The sequence below is a fragment of the Sprattus sprattus genome (assembly GCF_963457725.1).
Source record: "Sprattus sprattus genome assembly, chromosome: 20".
NCBI classification, from domain to species: Eukaryota; Metazoa; Chordata; class Actinopteri; order Clupeiformes; family Clupeidae; genus Sprattus; species Sprattus sprattus.
In genome coordinates this window covers 12,074,367-12,097,577 of record NC_137918.1, presented here as the reverse complement: position 1 = coordinate 12,097,577, position 23,211 = coordinate 12,074,367, and the positions used below count along the sequence as shown (strand labels likewise).

Sequence of the window (23,211 nt, the reverse complement as noted above, 5' to 3'; positions counted from 1 at the left end):
CCAAAAGTAGTTGGCTATAAAATCATCCCTCAAGATGTTGCAAATTGCTGCATAGTGTTGTTGATGTATGAGTTGATGTAGAAGACTCTCTGAACGCTCTTTTCCCGAGCAGTCATGTGAATCCTAGCAAGCCACTGAGTGGCGTTTGAATCTGCTGATGAAGACAGTTCTGCTGACCGTGGTTCTGCTGGCCGTGGTACTGATGGCTGTGGTACTGCTGACCGTGGTACTGCTGACCGTGGTACTGCTGGCTGTGGTTCTGCTGACCGTGGTACTGCTGACCGTGTTACTGCTGACCGTGTTACTGCTGACCGTGTTACTGCTGACCGTGGTTCTGCCGACCGTGGTTCTGCTGGCCGTGGTACTGCTGACCGTGGTACTGCTGACCGTGGTTCTGCTGACCGTGGTACTGCTGGCCGTGGTACTGATGGCCGTGGTTCTGCTGGCCGTGGTTCTGCTGGCCGTGGTACTGATGGTCATGGTTCTGCTGGCTGTGGTACTGCACACACTCAGGCAAGCGAGTCTTAACACTCTTCTCTGCTCTCTGCAGGAACCTCTGGCCACTGCGGTTTGGACTCTGGGATGGAAAACCGAGGTAAGCGCCGCACCCGCACGCGTCCTGCACGTAAGTCTCACTTAATGCCTCCATTAATGCTCGTTAAGATGTGTTCACTGAAACGCAGCCAGTTGCCCTAACGAGCTCCGGAAGTGTAGGCACCTCAAGTGCTCTAGCTCACTACACAAATCACTCCTGTCTGTGGGATAACAGCATATGCTACATCCCTCCAAATGCACACACATACACAAATACACACGCAACCTTTCACAGGCACGTGAAAGGTGCATACACACACACACACACACAAAAACTACCAAACACTGACACGCATGTGTACTCGCATATACATGGCTGTGCACTCAAACGTCTCACACACACACACACACACACACGCACACACGCGCACACACGCACACACACGCACACAAACACTGACAGGCATAAATGGCTGTGCACTCACACACACACACTCATACACACACACACACTCACACACACACACACCCATACACACACACACACACACACACACACTCAAATTACTTTGTCTGGAATGGCCTTTAGTTTGCTTGATTTCCAACGATTGATATTGATGATTTTTCTGTGGCCTCACCTTTGGCAACTAGGCCGTTGTGTAAATCAGCGTGCGACTGTAAATCAGCTTCAACTTCACTTCAAAAGCGTTGCTGGGTTCAGTTGTGTGATTCAACGCGGTGTGTTGACACAGTGGGTTATCTGATTGTGCTTTGCCCTGTCGGAGAGCACAACCGCTCACACCTCGAGGAGTCCTGTTCTCGAAAAGGACCTACGTGTCCGGACAGCACGGCGTGTCCGGTTTCTCTCAGCATGGATGGTATTTCTTCTGAAGAGGAGAGCCTTTCAGGTACTCACGTACTTGCTTGTCTTGTGGGTGATCGAGAGAAAAGGGCCCATTGGAATATCTGAGGTTTATTGAGAAATTTGTTTGTAGTTTTGGCAACTTCCTTGTTGTGGGAAAACCCAACGGAAATACTCAGGGCAGTGGATTGAAAATGGGACAGGGTGCCTGGTTTGGTGAGTCCTCCATTTGCTGCTTCGTTTTCTGAAAAGAAAAGAAAAAAAGTCTTAGAGGATGCATTGAATACTTAAGTTGTAGGCCTACTGTTGGACAACAGTGGTTGGGTTGTTTAGTCACTCTATCATTTGAAAGTGTGCTGTGAATTAGACCACCCTTAGTAATTACATGTCTGTCTGCCCTTTAATGGAGATGGAGAATGTTGTAATGAAGTTCTGGGAGTTCCATTGAGAGAAATCTCATGAGAGTAGTAAACTGCTCCTGAAGAGTTGGACTGTCTTCTTTGACTTTTGTAGTGGAGCAATGAAACTCATTATCAGTGAGATGCCGTGTGTGTGTGTGTGTGTGTGTGTGTGTGTGTGTGTGTGTGTGTGTGTGTGTGTGTGTGTGTGTGTGTGTGTGTGTGTGTGTGTGTGTGTGTGTGTATGTATAGGCTCCGTTGTGAGTTGAGGTTGGTTCCCTGGTCTGATTGTTGGTTTAATTGGCTTGAATACGCTTCCACAAATATGTCCACACGCTTAAACACACACACACACACTCAGAGAGAGCGGCATCATGGTTTGTCAGGACATGGAGAGCAGAGGGGATTAAAAGGTGAGCTCCTTTCATCCCTGGCTGGCCCAGTGTTCTTGCCCTGATAAAAATAACCTGTCTCTCTCTCTCTCCAACAACACCTCCACCTCCACCTCCACCAGCCCTTACTTCTCACCCCAGAAAGGGTTATCGCAAGCAGGGCTCAACTTCTGTCTGCCCCACGGGTGGTAGCATTAGGTGCGGGAGCAAAAACTTGTGTTGATAGTTTTTAGTGCTAAGCTCACAAAATAAAAGTTCTCAAAACAACAAGGAAAAAAGCATTTAAATATACCCTTGCACTTATGCTGATGCAGGCGGGTTAATAGGTATGCTGTATGCCTACTTGTCTGCTGACATGCACAGAAGTGCAGCGGCATATGAAAATGTTTTCGAGTGAAGTGTCAAAGTGAGATGATGCAGCAACTTCTGCAGAGTTTTGGAGGGGGGGGGGGGGGGGGGCGCGCGCGCGCGCGCGACACACGGGAGGCTCCGGATGCCATGGTGTATTTGCTGGTTGTTTCCAGAAGCGGTGCGAGAGGTGGGCCTGGCCAGTGGGTCCGTTTTGAGATGAATATGTCACATCAAACAGAATGGAAGACAAGCCCCCGCATGCCAGAGATTCCACACGCTGACTGACAGGCTGTCCACGTGCAGTACCTGTGGGAGGCCCACAGAGGGCGCTGCAGTCAGTAGGACAGCGGGGAGAGAGACTGTTTTGGTGTCAGCGCACACCAGCAGCTTCTTTCGCTTGTGCTCCAGTTTGCAGTTTTCAGTTGTACTGAAGAGGCACCCGAGGGCTCGTCTGACAATAAGGATGGAGATTATGACTATGATGAGCAAAATGATTAGTACATGATGACTTCCCAATGACTTGCTTGTTCAAAGCCCGTTTGAAAGCGATTGTTGTTTTTTAATTGGTTTGAATATGCGGCAGACTGTGAAACTAATCAAACTAAATGTAGTTTCAAAACTTGCTCTATTTAAATATTGAGTAGTCGAAATGAAGGCACAGTTATATAAACTGTCTGTTCCTCAGGCCTACCTTTTTCTTTTTTCTTTTTTTTAAGTCACAGGAAGAAAGAACTTCCTGCGGAGGAGGAGTAGGTGGTGATGTTTCCACTTGCTTTTCTTTCCCTCGGTAGATAATGCCTTCATGCTACTCGACTCCCATAGTTCTCCCATTTGAGTCAGATGTTTAGAGTCTGCTCACACAGCTGTGTCATCTACAGCTCTCATTACCCTTGTGTCCACCCCTGACTCACCCATCTCTCCTCCAGTCTGTCTGTCTGTTTGAAGTTGTCCTATTTTATTTAGATTTTTTGTTTGTTTTTTAGTGCTCTGCTGCTGTATTGCTTGGCATGGTTATGCTTCCGTTTGATAAGAAGGAGAAGCCTGTTTTGGGAGCAGGGCTGGCGAGAGCAGCCTGGTCCAATTAGACAGTATGTTTATGGGAGTCACAACAGAGGAACTAATTAGTGAGTCATCATATGCCATGAGTCAGTACGCAATGCAAACTCAGTCCAGAAATCCCATTTTAGTTTTGAGATCTAAAATAGATTTCCTCGAAGATTTCCTCAGGCGGGACAAAAAAAAATGGGTTGTTTCAGAATGGGTTGGGTTCATCTCAGCCAGTGCCTAAAGTGTGGGGTTGAGGGTGCTTAACAAATAAATAACTGTGAAAAAGTAGCCTAAGTTGTAAGATTGTTTTGGTCTAATACGACCCCAAATTAATGTAATGAGACCCAATTAGAGAATAAGATAAATACTATTTAAGTGTAATCTAAAGTTACATAGAACTTGCAAAGAAACTTTGTTTAACTCACCTTTTGAAACGGTTTGATTATTTAAGTTGATTGAGGCCTATTCTAGTCATATTTTGGTATTTGGTAAGGTATTATTATTACTATTGGTATTATTACCATTATTGTTTTTTGTTATTATCACTTATTAGTAGGAATAATTCCTAATTATAAGGAATATTATTAGGAATATTTCTATTACTGACTCCTTTTGTTACCTCCAGCAAGGAGGTTATGCGATCGGGTCCGTTCATTTATTTGTCCGTCTGTTTGTCTGTCTGTGGACAAGATTTCTCAGAAACTACTGGGCGGATCTTTCTGAAATTTTCACAAGAGCTGGATCTTGGTCCGGGGACATCCCCATTCAAATTTCAGCATGATCCGGATCTGGATCCTCCTTGCTGGAGGTCAGAAATCTCGGATTGCTCTTGTTTTTATTGTATCTGTTTTGTAATGCCTTTTTTAAGTTTTATAAGTGGCTTTGAACAATGTGTCTCCTAAATACTATAACTATTACCATATAACCATATAAATATTGAGAGGTTTCATGCTGTAGCCTCATAGAGCTCTCTTGGAGACACTTGGAGAGCCTAACATTCAGGCTTCTTGCTGGGTAGCGAGAAGCTTGTGTAAACTTGTTGTGTAGACCTGTTGTTGTTTTCTTACAAATCCGTCATACATTTAGTTAGGTTTTATTAGACACTCTGCTATTATGAAATACTAGCTACACAACAAGCTGAGGTCAATCTGAAGGAAGATCAGTCTCGCATACTGACTTGATATTGGCATACACAGGCATGCAACCGGTGATGGGTGGTGGGGTGGTTGCCTGTTATAGAGTCAGATAGTTATAGGTGACCACATGATGTTTTGCCTGACGCTCTAATTTCTTGACGCTGTGATTGTTTTCATTGAAGACACGTCACGTTTCAGGTAGTCATTTTCAGTTTTTACGAGCCCCTTTCTTGATCAATTTAAAAGGCATGAAATGGCTTTTTTTCAGCTTGATTTATAACTAAATTCCTACTGTTGAAGTTGATTTCAGTGCAAGTGTTGTGGTGGCCAACAGTATGAGTTGAAAACAAAAGCTCTGAAAACACTCTGAAGGACCCTTCAAGAACATTGAGTGTTGTTGGATCACATCAGTGTGTTTTTGGCTTCGAGTGTGAAAAAGACGAAGACAGATTTGGCATCTGGAGGTGTTGTCCGTGAAAAAGACACTCTCTCTGAACTGATGAACAACAAACACCAAACGGTGCGGTTTGAGCCATGTGTCAGCCGTCGCCTTGGTAACACACCGTCTCCATCTGGCACGACGGCGGCGGAGGCATTCCGAAAGACGGCTGCCTTTCAGGAGGAGCCGGGAATCCCACTGTGATCAAGGAGGAGAAAACAAATGGAGCTAAACACTGGCAAATCCCTGAGGAGAATCTGCCTGGGGTCAGCCTGGCCCCGAGGAGAAGAAGAACAAGAGAGAGCGGGTCTATGAGGAACCCTTCTTGCTCAACCATCAGAACGGCACACCAACAGACTCGTGTGTGTGTGTGTGTGTGTGTGTGTGGGTGTGTGGGTGTGTGGGTGGGTGGGTGGGTGGGTGGGTGGCTGGTGTCTCAACCATCAAATCGGCACACCAGCAGCGCCAAGATGGGGGATCAGTTTCAGGGTAGCATACTCCCGGAGAAAAGGGCTTTCTCATGGTTGTCAGTTGAAGAACTTTTTAAATGTTCTTAAATGATCAAAGGTTCTTTATGGAGACCATTTGTATCCATTTCAGGTCAATGATTGATCGTGCTTTTCGGCCAAAGACAGCACTTGTTATAAACACTTTGGGGTTTTTTATAAAGAAATAATGGTTGTAGCTGGCACCATTTTCTTGTGTGGGCATCAGAATCTGTTTGAGGGTTTGGATGGTACTTTCATCTAGCAATGTAGTTATAAATGTAGTCCGCTTTTAGTAAGTTTAATTATGTTTATTTGAATGAACTGATGGTCATAAAATGTCTTTTCCAGTTGGCCAGAACTTGGCAGAGGTCTCTCGAGCCGAGTGAGCACGTGTTGTGCGATCTTAACAGGCCACACACGACCAAAACAATCTGAACAAGAATGGGAGCATTCAGAGAATGCAAACCTCTGCCTTGTGACCTTGACCTTTGACCTTGACATCTGAAAATCGAATCAATTATTGCCATTGTATTACCCAATCTCCCCACAAAGTTTGATGGAAATCGGTCCATGCGTTTCTGCGTAATCCTGCTGACAAACAAACAAACAAACATACAGGGGTGAAAACACAGCCCTCTACTTCCTTGGGAGGTATTCAGTCTGTGAAGCAGCATGTGTTGTTCAGTGATGCCATTGTGCTTAGTCGTTGTTTAGCGTGATCCCATTTCCAGGAGTGAGCGGTTGGAAGGGGAGGTTTATCTGACTGAGAGACTTACTGACTCTTTCTGACGTCTGCAGTTTAATGAGGCCCATGCCCATCTCACCTCCAGTCTGGATTACATCTCCTGACACATGGGGTGGAGTCAGCGCTATCTCCCATTCCTCTTGAAGGAATGTGTGTGTGTCTGTGTGTCTGTGTGTTCTGTTTCTGGACATGGAGCACACTCAAACACTGCACAAGCACGCACGCACGCACAGACACACACACAAGCACACACGCACGCACACACACACACACACACACACACACACACACACACACACTCTTTCTCTCCCCTGTCTCCCCTCTATACCCTCCCATACACGCTGATTATATTTAACACTGCACTCCCTCTAACACACACACACACACACACACACACACACACACACACACAACCACATTCCCTCCCTCCTGTCTCCCCTCTATACCCTTCCACACACACACTGATTACATTTACTACAGCGCTCCCCCTCACACACACACACACACACACAAACACACACACGACCCCTTCTCACACCCTCTCTAACTCTGTCTTTGTGTATTTCTGTATCTGTCGTGCCTTCTTTCTGTCTTTTGCCTTGCCCTCACTGTCTCCTACACACAAGCCCAGCAATCTCTCATAGAGCAGCATCTATCTATCTGTATCCATCTATCTGTTACTACACAAACACACACATTCACCGGCAGCACACACTGTCTCTTTCTAGTCTGTTTGTGTGCTTCACTAGGCAACTCCCACCCAAAGAAAAACACCCACCCATTGACAGATAGATAATATTAGGCCGGCAGTTTGTGTGTCGTAGGCCTGCTGGCGTAGCCCGTCACTGTGTTGCAGTCCGACATGGACCCCAAATGCTGCACTGATATCACAACTTGTCGAATGACTATTAAAACCTTTTTTCTTAATGGCGCTATTAGCTTCAGACTAGCATCTCCTCTCAAAGGCTGTTCTCCTTGGTTGAGCTGATTTTGGTTTAGCAATGTGTTATGTGCATGCACTAAGGGGGTTTAGGCTCTGGGCTCTGTTAAGCACCTAGAGGCAATTGTATTGTTATGGCGCTATACAGATTGAATTGAATTGAATTGAGTTGAATTGAATCGAATCCAGTGTGCTTTGGATACACACAGCACTCCTTTCTGCTCTGAGCGCCTTGTTTGGATCAGTCTGTCTCACAGTGACGTAAGGCTACCTAAGCCTTCCTGTGAGGTTCTGTTTATTTAATATTATTATGGTTTATTCCTAACACTGTACCATCTGCTGGCTATATTTAGCAACTTGGTGTTATCTAGGTTAGCATACAGTTCAGCAAATTGAGGCTATAGCCACACTACAACATTTTCTAGGTTTGGGCACCAAAAGCCGCCCCTATTGCCTCAAGAGAGCAGTGTGGTGTGGTGGTTGGAATTAAAAAGGGCCTCAAACATGTAAAACTGTGCTGTTGTAGTCTCTCATCCCTGGTTAAAATGAACACCAGTAGATCTGCATTTGTTAATTTACTAAATTAAAGAGCAAGTTTAGCGTTTTTTTAAAGGTACTTAGAAATTGTACTTTATGTTGTTTACCCATCATTTTGCTTCTGGTGACAGATACAGTATGTACTTGTGTACAGGGTTCTGGTGAGTTTGGCACGTTTTCAGGGGAAAAAAAGAACAAACCCTGATTGCTCATCCTGCTCAGTGCAGTTCTGTCAGGAAGTGTGTACAGTAGCTCCCACAAGACTCACTGGGGCATGAAATCACTCTGCTACAGCTTGTTTACCCACTGATATCCTGTCAGGTGTGTGTGTGTGGGGAGTGTTTGTGTGTGGCGGGAGAGTTTGTGTGTGCGTATCTGTGACGTGTGTGTGCAAGTGTGTATATCTATATGTTTGCGTGTCGTGGTTGGTTGTGAATAGATAGACGGGTTTCTATTTGGTGAAGGAGAGATGTGTGGTTGTGTTTATTGTGTGTGACTTGTGTGGGCTCTCTGTTTGCTCTCTTATGAGCTCCTCTGTGCCCCTCTGTGGCCCTCTGTGCCCATTCGGCAGGGTGTGTGTGTGTGTTTTTTTCTTTTTTTTTTTTTTCATGTGGGCATGGTAGAACTCTTCAGCAGATACATGCTCTTTCAGGTGACACTCAGATGCCCTACACACACACACACACACACACACACACACACTCTCTCAAGCGGTCCTGTAGCAATTCTGCGATTGCATCACTGCACCAGCCAAGGCGCCGTCACACCACAATGCTGTCACAATGCTGTGGTGTGGCTTGTGACAGTCACCCGGTTGCATTCGTGAGTGTAACATGACACCTTTGTGATGTCACTTCCTGCTGCCTGAGCCGCCCAAGCTCCACCTCGGCTTGGCTCCGAGTCAGTGCTCTCAGGTTACTCATCCCTAACACCCCCCCACCCCCTCCCTCCTCCTTTCTTTTTTTCATTCTTTATTTCTCTCTTTCTCTCTCTCTCTCTTTCTCTCTCTCTCTCCTTCTTTATGCGGGAGCGTCGTTCTAACAGCACCTGACGTGGAGATCTTTAAGGGGCCCGCTTCAAGACTTCCAGGGGCCCCTCTCTGACTTCTCTCCACTCCACTTCTCTTACACTAAGGTCTCAGGACCCCTGCCGCCGCTGTCGCCTCCCGCGAACTTTGACCCTGAAAAATCTGCCTCTGTAGAATGATAGGCATCTGAGCTTGACGGCATGCCTTTGGCCGCGTACCTTATTTATGAAGTCAGAGTACCCTAGGAGGGAGGGACTTAACTAACAACTGATAGAGAGAGAGAGAGAGAGACAGGAAAGCGAGGGTGTGTGTGTGAGTGAGAAAGAAAGAAAGAAAGAGAGAGGGGGAGGACAAGTGGGAGAGAAACCAAAACACACTGTCGAGAGAGGAAGGGAGGGACCGGTCGGATCTCACGGGAGGGAAACCAACAGAGAGAGAGCGATCGAGAGGAAAGAGAGTGTTGCGTCTGCCGGAGGAGCAGCCAGAGTAGCTCAGGAGTGAGCGAGAAAGCAAGATCACACCGCCGGCCTGCCCTGGGTCTTGGATTACAGGAGTGCATTAAGGGAATAACGCTTACGTTCCACCTCAGGAGAGAGCAAGAGAGAACGGCAGCGAGGGCAAGTTAGGAAGCCACTGTTTTGCCCCTAACCTGCCCCCCCCACTCGGTGCCCTTCTCTGCCCTCCTCCCTGCCCGCTGCCCCGGCCCTGCCAGGGCTGCCGGCGGGGTACAGGGGCATACCCGAGGGGCAAAGGACTATGGGACACGCTACCAGTGCTGACACATTGGCAAGGCAACCACCAGTCATCAACCATGGTGAGTGCAGAGATGGGGGGGGGGGGGGGGGAAGAGAGAGAAGAGAGAGAAGAGAGAGGAGAGAGAGGAGAGAGAGGGGAGAGAGGGGAGAGAGGGGAGAGAGAGGAGAGAGAGGAGAGAGGGGAGAGAGGGGAGAGAGAGGAGAGAGAGGAGAGAGAGGAGAGAGAGGAGAGAGAGGAGAGAGAGAGAGAGAGAGAGAGAGAGAGAGAGAGAGAGAGAGAGAGAGAGAGAGAGAGAGAGAGAGAGAGAGAGAGAGAGAGAGAGAGAGAGAGAGAGAGAGAGAGAATCATGTAAAGAGAGCAGCTTGGAATGGAATAGAGTCGATTAGTTTAACTCGAATGTAGAGTAGTTACAGTGGATAGGGTTATCAGTGAGGGTCATGGTGTTGAGACAGACTGGCTACCCTGCTTCAGACTACAGATATGAATGTCTTAGTTAAAATGTCCCTCTCTTTCTAAGATGGCAGGTGGTAGGATATGAATGGCAGTTTGGGACTCGATAGTTGAATTGTGTCTGTGTCTGTGTGTGGGGGGGTGTTGGTGAGGAAGCTGGGCAGGTGATTGGAAATTGTGGTACAGGGGTTGGTTGTATACAAGAGACACTTTAGATAGAACCAAGCCAAGCGGGCAGGCATAGACCTGTGTGTGTGTGTGTGTGTGAGTGAGTGTGTGAGACCTAGTGTCGATGGAATGCAGTGATTGCGAAAGAAGTCCTCTTCATGCTGATATCTGTCCGTCTAGCACCATCCTTCCCTCTTTCGTTCTCTCTTCGTCTTTTTTCTTTTCTATCTCCCTCAACCCCTCTGCTGGTTTCTTCAGCTGTGTAATGATTAGTGAAAAGCTTGCGGTTAAGGTTTGCGTTAGGGTGAGTTTGACTGTGCTGTGTGCTCTGTGCCCTGTGCTCTGTGCCCTGTGCTCTGTGCCCTGTGCTGTGTGCCCTGTGCTCAGATCCAGCACGTTAGGGTGTGACTTAGTGTCCTACAGTGTCATTGCACTTCTGATGCCCATTTCCTATCAGTGTAAAAGGCTCCTTAAGTGTCTGAACTCAATTAGCTGTCTTGTCAGGACATGTGTGACGAGTGTGTGTGTGTGTGTGTGTGTGTGTGTGTGTGTGTGTGTGTGTGTGTGTGTGTGTGTGTCTCTAGCCGCAGTAAACCCTCAAACCTGTTAGTGCGACACAGTTTTTCTCCTCTACGTGTGTGTGTGTGTGAGAGAAAAACAGCGGAAGACCTGTTCTGTCATATGTGGAACGTGTGACACACTGTGCAGATAAGACTGTAGGTTTCTTCTCTGTATTTAATTACAGGTTAAGCCTTCCACATGCCAGCGATCACCTTGCCCTTCCTCTGTGAGTGTGAGCTCTGCAGAGGCACTCAGTGTGTGTGTGTGTGTGTGTGTGTGTGTGTGTGTGTGTGTGTGTGTGTGTGTGTGTGTGTGTGAGCTCTGCAGAGGCACTAAGTGCTCACTGGAGCAACAGGCTGTTTACTTGGAAAGGTCTTGAAACGGTCTTGAAACAGGGGATTTTACTCTATGTTACATGTTCTTCCACACTACAGGGATTCGACCTTCCTTAGTCAGGGTGGACATTGAACTGTGTAGGCTACATGGTTGTAGATTTGTGTGCATTTATTTATTTCCTGTTAGAGACCAGAAGATGGCTGAAGACCTTATTTTTCTCTTACGTCACAGAAGAAGTCAGAGCTGAGAACAAAGTTACTGCGCCAAGATGGCTGTATCGTACTTGTATCGTAAAATGTAAATAATCGCACACACGCACACACACACGCACACATTTACAAGCACCATAAACTAGTCAGTGAAGGGTTAGTGTTCTTTCCTGGTTGCTGACACCCAGTATGTTGACTGAGAGTGTGTCACGGCGCTGCATAACTTTCACAGCCCCCTCCATATAGTTCACTATCACCGCAGATTGTGTCACAGCCCTGCATAACTCCATGAAGTTCACTATCACCACAGATTGTGTCACAGCCCTGCATAACTCCATGTAGTGCACTATCACCGCAGATTGTGCAAGGCTCCTACCGCCGAGAAGCAATGCAGGTTGCTGTCACATCCAAGTATGAAAGAATTTACACACCTCCTTGCTCTCGCCCCTTAAACCAACCACACACACACACACACACACACACACACACACACACAGACACAAACCCTTGGGGAACAATGGCAGCATTGACTCCCTGCCATGATGTAGCCTGTCGTGGTTGTTACTGTGGCATTCAGTCTCAGATGGCATAAGAACTGAGTAGATCTCTCTCTCTCTCTCTCTCTTTCTTTCTTTCTTTCCCTCCCTCCTCCTCTCTCTGCCCATTTCACTTTTTTTTGGTCCTTTTCTTGGCCAGTCTTTCAGTTGTATCTCTGTGTTCTCTGTCCCCGCTTGTCTGTCAGAGAGTAGTAGAGGTAGCACTCACTCACTCACTCAGTCATCCTAATCTCGTCAGAGTTAGCACAGATAGCTAACACTCACTCAGTCATCCTAATCTCTTTAGAGTAGTAGAGATAGCCAACACTCACTCACTCACCTACTCACTCACTCACCTACTCACTCAGTCACCTACTCACTCAGTCATCCTAATTTCCAACACTCACTCAGCCATCCTAATCTCGTTAGAGTAGCAGAGATAGCACTCAGTCACTCATTCAGTGTTCTAAATCTCATTAGAGTAATCAGATAGCCAACACTCACGCAGTCATCCTAATCTCTTTAGAGTAGTAGAGATAGCCAACACTCACTCACCTACTCACTCACTCACCTACTCACTCAGTCATCCTAATTTCCAACACTCACTCAGCCATCCTAATCTCGTTAGAGGAGTAGCAGAGATAGCACTCAGTCACTCATTCAGTGTTCTTAATCTCTTTAGAGTTAGCACAGATAGCTAACACTCACTCAGTCATCCTAATTTCTACACTTTTTTTTCAGCTTTGCACTTTTTAATCTCTTCATTGTTCTTTTGCACTCTCTCTATATCCCTCTCTCTCCCCCCTCTCGTTGAGAACAGGGCTTGTGTGTGTGTGTGTGTGTGTGTGTGTGTGTGCACTCCCTGCTGTACTCTGATACCTGGCCCTGGCAGCGTCACACTCCATTGTAACACGAGGTGCAGGTGCCGTGGCAACAAGCTCCCCCTCTCTCCTCTCCGTCATCAAACCCCCCCACACACACATACACTCAAATCCCTTCACCACAGGAGTGTGTGTGTGAGAGAATGTGTGTTTGTATAGTTTGCATTTCTTTGTGTTCAGGTGTCTGGATATGTTTCTATGTGCGTGTAACGTGTGTGTGAATTTATGCATTTTTCTTATGAGTTTTGAATGTGTGTGTGTGTGTGTGTGTGTGTGTGTGTTTGTGTGTGTGTGTGTGTGTGCGTACGCTTGAATGGGTCATGTCATGCTGAGTGCTCTCCTTCAGCTGTTAGAGGTGAGCAATCTCCACATTCTCACGTCCACTTTCCATAATCGGTACTGCCCGTCACACTCATGGTGAAGAGGCGGCGCTAGTCCTGTGTGTGTGTGTGTGTGTGTGTGTGTGAGTGTGGTGTGTGTGTGTGTGGTGTGTTGGAATGAGTCATTCTTAGTGTGTGTGTTTTGAATGGGTCATTCTTAGTGTTGTGTGTTTGAATGGCTCATGTTTGAGTTCTCTCCTACAACGCTTGAAGGGTGAACAATCTTAACACTCCCCTGTCACATTACTGCGCATGCCATGTGACACTCCTGTCACCCTGAGGCCAAGGGGTCGAGAGGTGCTGCCCAAGGTCAGCAGGTCAGGACAGGCTGGGCTCATTAGAATCGCTGGATTTGTCCTCACGCTCTCTTAATGCAGGCCTTTCATAGTGTAGCTGATGTCCAAAGTCAGAGAGGACAGGGCTGCGTGTGTGTGTGTGGTGCGCGTGTGTGTGTGTGTACGTGTGTGTGTACGTGTGTGTGTGTGTGTGTGTGTGTGTGTGTGTGTGTGTGTATGTATGTGTGTAGGCTTTAGTGTGCTTGTGTACTGTACATGGCCGTGTGGTTGTTGTGTGTGTGTGTGTCTGTGTCTGTGTCTGTGTCTGTGTTTGTGTCTGTGTCTGTTGTGTGGTCTATATGTGTGTGTGTGTGTCTGTGTGTGTGAGGTGTTGAAACGTCCGCCTGCCTATCTGCCATATATAACACAGGGGGCAAGAGTGGGTAAGGGGCTGTGTGTGTGGGCAGGGGGGAGGGGGATGGGTCTGAGAGTTTAACTAGACTGAAGGTCTATGTATATCATGACATAGATTTACATTTAGATTTAGTCATTTAGCAGAAAACTTTTGTCCAAAGCAACGTACAAGGGACATTTTCAACCCGTGAAGGGTTTTTATTAAAAAAGGTCAAATAAAATGTTGGTAATACAATATTAACACCAGCATTGATGCGTTTCATCACAGTCCAGTCATGTTGTGTAGTTTACAACTCGGTGAGCTTTAAAGTGTAGACTTAAATGTGTTACTGACACCTGTCACATGTAGCGACTCCCACTCCTCACAGCTTCAGCTGTCCTTTGTTTTTCTTTCTCTCTCTCTCTCTCTCTCTCTCTCTCTCTTTTTCTTTCTTTTCTTTCTCTTTCTTTCTTATTTTCTTTCTTTCTCTCTCTCTCTCTCTTCTCTCTCTCATCTTTCTCTCTCTCTCTCTCTTTCTTTCTCTCTCTCTCTTTCTTTTTCTTTCTTTCTCTCTCTCTCTCTCTCTCCCCACCCCTCTTTCCTTCCTCTCACCCCAACCTCTCTTTCTCCCCATCCCCATCCCCCTTTTCCTTCCTCCCCCCTCCCTATCCCCCCTTTCCTTCCTCTAACCCCCCTCTCTCTCACCTCTGCTCACTCTTTATTTGCCTCAGTTTCCTCTAGTTTTCTGAACTCATAAATGTTTTTTTTAATGCAAGATTGTTAATGTATCCTGAGATGATTGTTCTAATGAAGAAGATATTTAAGTCTCTCTCTCTTTCTCTCTCTCTACCTATACTTTATACACACACACAGGCACACACACACCACACACACACACACACACACACACACACACACTACTCCTTCCTCCCTCCCCTCCCCCCTCTATGTAGTGTTCCAATCTCAAAAACTGTATTTGAAGCAAGATTGTTAATGTATCCTGAGATAATTGCTTCTAATGAAGAAGATATTTAAGTCTCTCTCTCTCTACCTAATACACACACACACACACACACACTTCTTCCTCCTCTCCCCTCCCCCCTCTCTGTAGTGTTCTAATCTCAAAACTGTATTTTGAAGCAAGATTGTTAATGTATCCTGAGGTAATGGTTCTAATAAAGAGGACATTAAAGTCGTTCTCCTCCTTTTTCCCTGTTGCTCTCTGTCCTCTTCTCCAAAACCTCATTGCAGTCTCAATTACTTTCAATTACTAACCTAGAGATTTAAAGATTAGACTACAAACTCGTGTGTGTGTGTGTGTGTGTGTGTGTGTGTGTCTGTCTGTCTCTCTGAAATACACACACACACACATACTCCCTCTCTCTCTCTCTCTCTCTCTAATAAAGGCATCTGCCTTTCTTTCTCTCTCTCTCTGATACACATCCACACATCTCTCTGTTTCTCCTTCTCACACACACACACACACACACACACACACACACACACACTCAGTCATGCCAAGCAGATTGCTGGAGTCCGGCAGCCAGAGAGGCAGAGAGGCTTGCCAGTGAGATATCAGCCACTACACATCTTTATTGGCCCAGCATAGCATGACTCGTCTTGTCCTGTGTTCCACGACCCCTCTCTCACTCTTTCTTTCTTTCTCTTTTTCTTTCTGTATCTCTCTTCTTTTTCTCTCTCTCTCTTTCTCTCTCTCTCTCTCTCTCTCTCTCGTTACATTATTCATACTGATAGTGAATGGGCACTGTATTAGACACTGTACTTTCTAACATGCTGTTTATTATCGAACGCTGCCTCTCTCCTCTCCCTCTCTCTCCTTCCCTCCCTCTGTCTTTAAACCGTAACCCATATCTCTCTTTGTCAAAACACACCCGTTTTCTCTTCATCTCCCCCTCCTTCACAGTCTCTCTGTCCCCCTCTCCCTTCTCCTCTCTCCTACAATCTGTCTCTATCAAACTCCCACGTTCCATCAGTCAGTCGTTACCACTCCTATCCTCCCTCTCTGTTCACTCCTGTGTGTGTGTGTGTGGTGTGTGTGTGTGTGTGTGTGTGTGTGTGTGTGTGTGTGTGTGTGTGTGTGTGTGTGTGTGTGTTGTGTGTGTACGTGTGTGTGTGTTATTCTTATGTGTGAGTTTTTCATACTTGTGTGTTTTCATACGTGTGTGTTTTTTTCATACGTGGGCGCTGTGTGTATGTGCTTGTGTGTATTTGCTGTATATTTTCTATATGCTTGCTTTGTGTGTGTTTACTTTTGGCGTGGTTAATTGTGCGTGAGTGTGTGTACATAGACTGAGGCAGACAACTCATAGTTTTCACGTGACATCAGAATGCCAGTTGGCAGGCAAGAAAACATTCCACAGCTGTCTACCACTGGAATTTATACCAGGAACGGACCACCTTTCATTCAAGATCATTTAATATCTCTTTCAACATTTTCTGACTTAGTAGTAAAATGCCAGACAGTTGTTGCTCGGTTGGCTGTTCAAATCGGCGTGGAGACGAGCTTTTTCAAGATTTTGTTTTTATTGCAATTTAAAAAACCCGCCCACGTTGCTGCCAGCTGATTGTAGACGTCTTCTGGGTCAACTTTTCTCAAACACACAGTAAAGTAGCCTTACATTTGGAGCTGGCAATAAAAAGCAGTCACCCTGCTCTTGTCGCCTCATTTATCAGAATAACTACCTTAAACGGGAAAAGAACAAGTGGTAAAGTCAAGAAACAAAGCATCAACACGATTCAAATTGGATTACCCGGCTTCTGCTCTGAGGTTATGACAAATACCTAAGCAAGTAGGCTAGGCTACTATATTTTGTCATCCAAACTGGTAATACTACAATGCCAGTAGAAAATTAATGGGAAGATAATTTCAGTTGGGTAGGTCAAAGGCTGCAGAACTTTGCAGATTTTGAGATGTGTAGGGGGACGGATTTCTATTAGACGGATTTCTATTTAGACTGGAGCTCAGGTAGGGACTTCAACGACGGTATAGAAATACAAATATCAGCGGGTGCAGTAAAGGGATCACAAGTTCCTAAAATGTTATTTTTTTTTATAGATATCTCTGTCTGGCTATAGTGGTATGATCTGTGGTTAATGGCGATCGTAATTGAGTAGGCTGCACTGCTCGAAGATGTCCACTATTGGTCGCCATCTTCGACTGTGACCTCAGCAGCACTCTGGGTCGACTGTGACCTCAGCAGCACTCTGGGTCGACTGTGACCTCAGCACCACTCGGGGTTCTTGTGTGGTGGAGTTTTTTTAAATTCGGAACGCGTTCGGGGTTCCGGAACCATCTCTTCGTCACAACCCATCCAACTGTCGTCACGCAGCCCAATTACCCAAGTCTCCCAAAAAGCCTCTCTTGTTGGCCCTGTCCCACAAACATTTTCTCACCTTTCACTTTCTGCCAAAAGAAAACCCATTTTCTCAGCCTGAGCTTACTGAAGTTATTTTGTTCTATTAAATTAAGCCTACTTCACTGTATTCATTTCTTCTGTGGGATCATAAACATTAGACACATTAGACAGATAAGCACAGTCCTAGATATAAATCATGATATGAACAATTATACTAGTAAGGAGAAGAAGAAGAAGGCCTTTGAAGAGAGGATATCGTACCCGCTTGCACAATATTAAGCCCAGGCTATTGAGTAGTTCCATAAATAGTGCTTTCTTTGTCTGCAATGGGTCTTGCCTCTACTTGTAGTGATGTTTTGAGAGCAATGTTTGACTCATCTCTCAGGCATTGGTGACTAGTGTCACCCATCTCTCTCTCTCTTTCTCTCTCTCTCTCTCTGTGTCTCTCTCTCTCTCTTTCTCTCTCTCTCTCTCTCCCGGTCTACTGCCTCTCCCACTCCCACAAGGGTGTGAGGAAACATAACTAACATGACTCACAGCATCACCTGATGCTGCGTTTTGCTTTGCCATAGTTTCGTTTTATAAATAGCACTCCTGGTTGAAGTGACACATCCCATCATCTGCTGTTGGGTGGGGGCTGTGATAGTGGTGAAATTGTGTTGTCATGCAGGATGAGTCAGTGTGTTTAATACATTGTTCTTCTTGTATACGTACATAATGTTACATATTACCAACAGGGAATCTAATCTTAACTAACAGAAGTGCATCTTTGGCAACGTGGACTTGGACACTTGCCGACAATTATTAACAAATGAAGTCTTAGCCTGGTCTCGGCCTGTAGGCTAGAAATAAGTGCACTTGTATCACTAATTTGATATGGCAAAGCTCTGAGAAGATAGCAATGCAGAGGGAGTGTCTTGGGTATTGTAATTATTATTATTATTATTTATAATAATAATAAAACATTTAAATCAGCGATGTGTCATATTAGAAACCCTGTTGCTGTAATCCAAGATACGTCACTGGTAGCTGTAATGAGCAGTTTCATCTGAAATGACTCAGCACAATTGTCATGGTGAGAGAGTGACTTGGCGGAATGGCCCACGCTGTGCTGTGGAGAGCCCTGTGATTTCAGTTGCCTGCCAGCCTTTTTTTACTCAACGTTTAGCCCCTAAGAAGTCACACCAGCTCCCGAATCTCACCCCCATGCTCTGAGATTAACCCACGCTGTGAAATGTGACACATTGTCATTTCCATCTTGTGAATGTTCCCCCTCAGATTGTGTCCCCTTCAGGCTGTTTTAATGTCCTCCCCCAGTGGCTAAATGAAACCCGTCACACATGGCTTTGCACTTCTGCTCCTGCATCTGTGGGATATATTTTGCTCTGCCAGCTTGCACATTGCCCTGAGTTTATAGCAATTCTAATATTAAACAGTGATAAATCAGTGAACCCAGCATGCCAGCTGTGTATGTCTTTAACATGTGGGGGTTTAAAGGTCAGGTGTCAGATTTTGATGAGATGTTCAGTTTGTCCTCAGAAAGTACCAGATGATGGCTATGAATGTGGGTTGAGGGCTTCATTAAATGGGTATTTTGAGTTGGCTGACTATTCTTGGTGGATGACCTTCAGTAGACCTTAAGACTCTTTTGGGAGTGTGGGGGAACAGGCCTTGTGCTGCTCCAATTTCTACCTGCAGAACATACAATAATAATATCTCTCTCTCTCTCCCTTTTTTCTGTCTCTCTTTCTCTCTACCTCCTCCAACCAATCTCTTTCCCTTCCTTTCCCCCTTTTTTTTCTTTTTCTCTCTCTTTCTTTATCTCTCTATTTCTGTCGTTCTCCCTCCCTCGTTCAGACGATGAAGTCGACCAGCAGCACAGCACGACGGGCAGCGATGGGGGGAACTCCGGCGAAGGCAACGTGCCCACCAAGAGCAAGGGCAAGTTCTCCCATCTGGGGAACATCTTCAAACCCTGGAAGTGGAGGAAGAAGAAGAGCAGTGAGAAGTTCAAGGAGACCGCCGAAGGTGAGGGTGATGTTCAATAGAATCCAAATAATATAAATAATCCCCCAAACACGCCTTAACTAGTCTTATGATGACGACGGTAAATAGAAATAAAAACAGTACAATAAATGTATCCGACCTCTGAGGGTCCCTGCGCTGGTAAAGTGATGATGATGATGATGATCATGAAGATTATTTAAATAAATATATGTGATTTTTATTTATCATACCTGCTTCCAGTCAGTTGACTAGTCTTCAGATTCTGTGCACTTGGTTTGATTCCCTCCAGCCTTTAGTGTTACTGAATCATCACTAACGATATGTCGATGATGATGATGGTGTTGAAAATATTGCATCTAAGTCTTCTCTTCTCCCAAGCACTCTTGACGGTAAATAGAGGCCTGAGAGAAGATCATGTCAAACACTTGACCGCACTCACAGAGAGAGGATCAAAGCCACGTGTCAGCTGCTGCCAGTTTGCAAATGTAACATTTCTTCTCCTCATCCTCAGTGCTGGAGAGGAAGATCTCGGTGAGAAGGCCCCGACAGGAGCTGATTGAGAGGGGCGTTCTGAAAGAGATCCCTGAGAATGGTAATATTAATAATAATCTTTATTTATGTAGCGCTTTTCAAAATCCATGTTACAATGGCCTTACCAGCCGTTCTGTGTACAGGCTAAAGCCGATGAATAGATTTTTGGGTTCAGGCAGGCAGGTTAAAAGGCTGTTGCTGTAATCCAGGCATGATTAGGCATGCAAAAATGTTCTCAGTGTCATGGATCTTATATTTTGATAAAAGCATGATAACACACGCTTGGTGATATGCTCAAAACGTAGGTTGCTGTCAAACCAGACGCCAATATTCTTTGCAACAGCCTCGCTATAATCCACTACGGAACCAGCAGATGGCAGAACTGTGTTGTGTGTGTTGTGTGTTTGTGTGCGTGTGTGTGTGTGTGTGTGTGTGTGTGTGTGTGAAAAAAGTCCTAGTCCTTTTCCAATGTATCTTTTTGTGTGTGTGTGTGTTTCCTAGAAGCCAACAATGGCAACCTCTCCAAGGGGCCACCACCCTACTCAGCCAAGAACGGGCACGCCGTGGGTGGTGATCGGGACCGAGATCGGGACGACCGCTCCTCGGTGCTCGGGGGTTCAGAGCCGGGCCGCCTGAATCCCACCTGGCTCCCGCAGGGTTCCGAGGAGCGGAAGAGTAGCTTAGTCCCCGAGCCCGACCGCCGCAGCCGCGCTCCCTCCGACGCCGCCTCCGAGCGCAAGAGACGGGCGCCACCGCCGCTGGACGTGGACGCCCGCATGCGCATGCACGCCGACCAGGACCCCAGCAGCAAGATGGCCGCCAACGGCGAGGGGAGGAAGGATGCAACGCTACCCCGTGGAGGAGGAGGGCATGAGGGGAGGAAGGACGCAACGCTCCCCCGCGGAGGAGGGGGGCATGAGGGGAGGAAAGATGCAACGCTACCCCGTGGAGGAGGGGGGCCGGAGGACGGGCGAGCGAAAAGGGACGAAAGAAAAGACGACAGAAAAGACTGGAGAGACGAAAGGCGAGATGAGCGGAAGGACGACAGAAGAGACGATCGAAAGGACGAGAGGAGAGACTGGAGGGACGAGCGAAAGGACGAGAAGAGAGACGACAGAAGAGACGAGAGGAAAGAATCGAGAGACGAGCGGAGAAACGAGCGGGACGACCGGGGAAGGAGGGACGAGCGAGACGAGCGAGATAAACGAGGCGACCGGAAAGACGAGCGAGAGCCCAGAGACAGACGAGACCGCAGAGACGAGCGCACAGAGAAAGACGAGAGGGAGAGAAGAGACGGCAGAGGAGAAAGAGAGGAGCGGGAGAGAGACCGAAGAGACGAGCGAGACAGGAGAGATGAACGAGAGAGAAGAGACGAGCCGGAGAAAAGGGAGGAGAGCGACAGAAGGGACTGGAGAGGAGAACGAGACGAACGTGAGAAGAGGGAAGAGAGGGATAGAAGAGACGAGCGAGAGAGGAGAGAAATGCGAAGGCCGTACTCTGAGATGGAGGTGAGACCAGGCCTGCAGAAGAGCGCGTCGGAGGAGGGTCAGAAGCCAAGGCCTGCCTCAGAGGCTGACCGCAGGAGCACGCTGCCTCGACACTCACCCATTACTGAGGAGGGCAGGGGACGCACAGGTGAGGACACACACACACACACACACACACACACACACACAAACAAACGAACAACCCTCACACACTTATTACTGAGGAGGACAGGGGACGCACAGGTGAGGACACACACACACACACACACACAAACAAACAACCCTCACACACTTATTACTGAGGAGGGCAGGGGTCGCACAGGCGAGGACACACACACACACACACACACACAAACAAACAACCCTCACACACCCATTACTGAGGAGGGCAGGGGACGCACAGGTGACAACACACACACACACACACACACACACACACACACACAGACACTGACACACTTATTACTGAGGAGGGCAGGGGACGCACAGGTGACAACACACACACACACACACACACACAGACCCTGACACACTTATTACTGAGGAGGGCAGGGGACGCACAGGTGACAACACACACACACACACACACAGACCCTGACACACTTATTACTGAGGAGGGCAGGGGACGCACAGGTGACACCACACACCACACACCACACACCACACACACACACACACACACACACACACACACACACACACACACACATGGACTGCCCCAGGCCGTTTCTGCAGGAGAGAAAAAAATTCCCACCAACAGATTACCTAATAGCCCTGACCTTTCTAGATTAACATTACTCAACACACCAACTCAGCCATAATGGTTCCATTTCCCCCCTGAACTGAGAAGAATGTCCCTGAATGTGCCATAGTTGCTTCACAGCTTAAGCCCCCAGAAAGCTGCTTAGGCTACTGCCTCAGGGAACCCGTTCCGCTTTAGCTTGTTCCTCTCACAGCAAACACACTCTGCTCTGCAGCGAGGAAGTGTGTGCTTGCGTCAAACAGATCTGTGTGTTTACTCTTCCATGAGTGTATGTTTGTGTTTGTGTTGTGTTTGCTCACCGTGGCATGACAATTTTTTTTTTCTCCCTCTGTTCTTCCTGTTCTTCTGTGTGTGTTTGTGTTTGTGTGTGTGTTTGTGTGTGTGTGTGTGTGTGTGTGTGTGTTTGTGTGTGTGTGTGTTTGTGTTTGTGTGGGTGTGTTTGTGTGTGTGTTTGTGTTTTTTTTTTTAATTATTATCCTAATCCTGTCATAATGTTTGTGTTCTGTCATTTGTGTGTTGAATGGTACAATAATTGTAACACTTTTTGTCTGTCTCTGTCTGCATGTCTTTGTGTACTCTTTCTGTTTGTGTGTGTGTGTGTGTGTGTGTGTGTGTGTGTGTGTGTTCGTTCTCTCTATGTGTGTGTGTTCTGTCTGTCTGTGTGTGTGTGTGTGTGTTCTGTCTCTGTGTGTGTGTGTGTGTGTGTGTATGCTGTTTGCTTGTTGCGCTGCACTGCTTTTTTCACTGCATGATGTTTCTGTGCTCTGTGTCATACGCTTGTTGTGTTTGTGTGCTGTGTGTTCTGTGTGTGTCTCCTGTGTGTGTTTTGCTGTGTGTGTTTTGTGTTGTGATCTGTGTGTGAACCTGTGTGCATTGCATGCTGTGTGTTCTGTGTGTGCCTCCTGTCCTGCCGTAGAGTCGCTGGGCGTGCGCTTCGCAGGCGAACCCGACCCCCGACCAGGACGGGACTCCCTGAAGGACCTTCCACCCCACCAACCCCCCAAACAGGCCATGCTGCCCCCCAAGTGGTTGATGTCGTCCACGGAGCAAACGGGAACCCCCCCTGGCTCCTCCTCCTCTTCCTCATCCTCCACGTCCTCCGCGCCCCCCATTGCTAAGCCCCCGCCCCGGACCGTGTCTCTGCTGGTCCCCAGCGACGCCCCTTCCCCAGTCCCTCCTCCCCACGGGGGAGATCAGGACGCCC

General features: G+C 47.0%; 1 protein-coding gene across 6 annotated transcripts in view; it reads left to right on the top strand.

Annotated features, from left to right (window-relative positions):
• The window catches only part of phactr4a (phosphatase and actin regulator 4a), a 47,699-nt gene that overhangs the window by 11,307 nt on the left and 13,181 nt on the right, over positions 1 to 23,211 (top strand). For 2 of the 6 annotated variants that reach the window (XM_080859578.1, XM_080859577.1), the window contains exons 1-4: positions 9,332 to 9,710; positions 19,077 to 19,247; positions 19,738 to 19,818; positions 20,259 to 21,392. In XM_080859578.1, coding sequence (XP_080715704.1) covers positions 9,653 to 9,710; positions 19,077 to 19,247; positions 19,738 to 19,818; positions 20,259 to 21,392 — 1,444 coding nt within the window. In that variant the 5' untranslated portion in view covers positions 9,332 to 9,652. Of the gene's footprint in view, positions 1 to 550; positions 626 to 9,331; positions 9,711 to 19,076; positions 19,248 to 19,737; positions 19,819 to 20,258; positions 21,648 to 22,923 lie in introns of those variants that run through there. The other 4 variants (XM_080859574.1, XM_080859575.1, XM_080859573.1 and 1 more) reach the window with 4 other exon arrangements.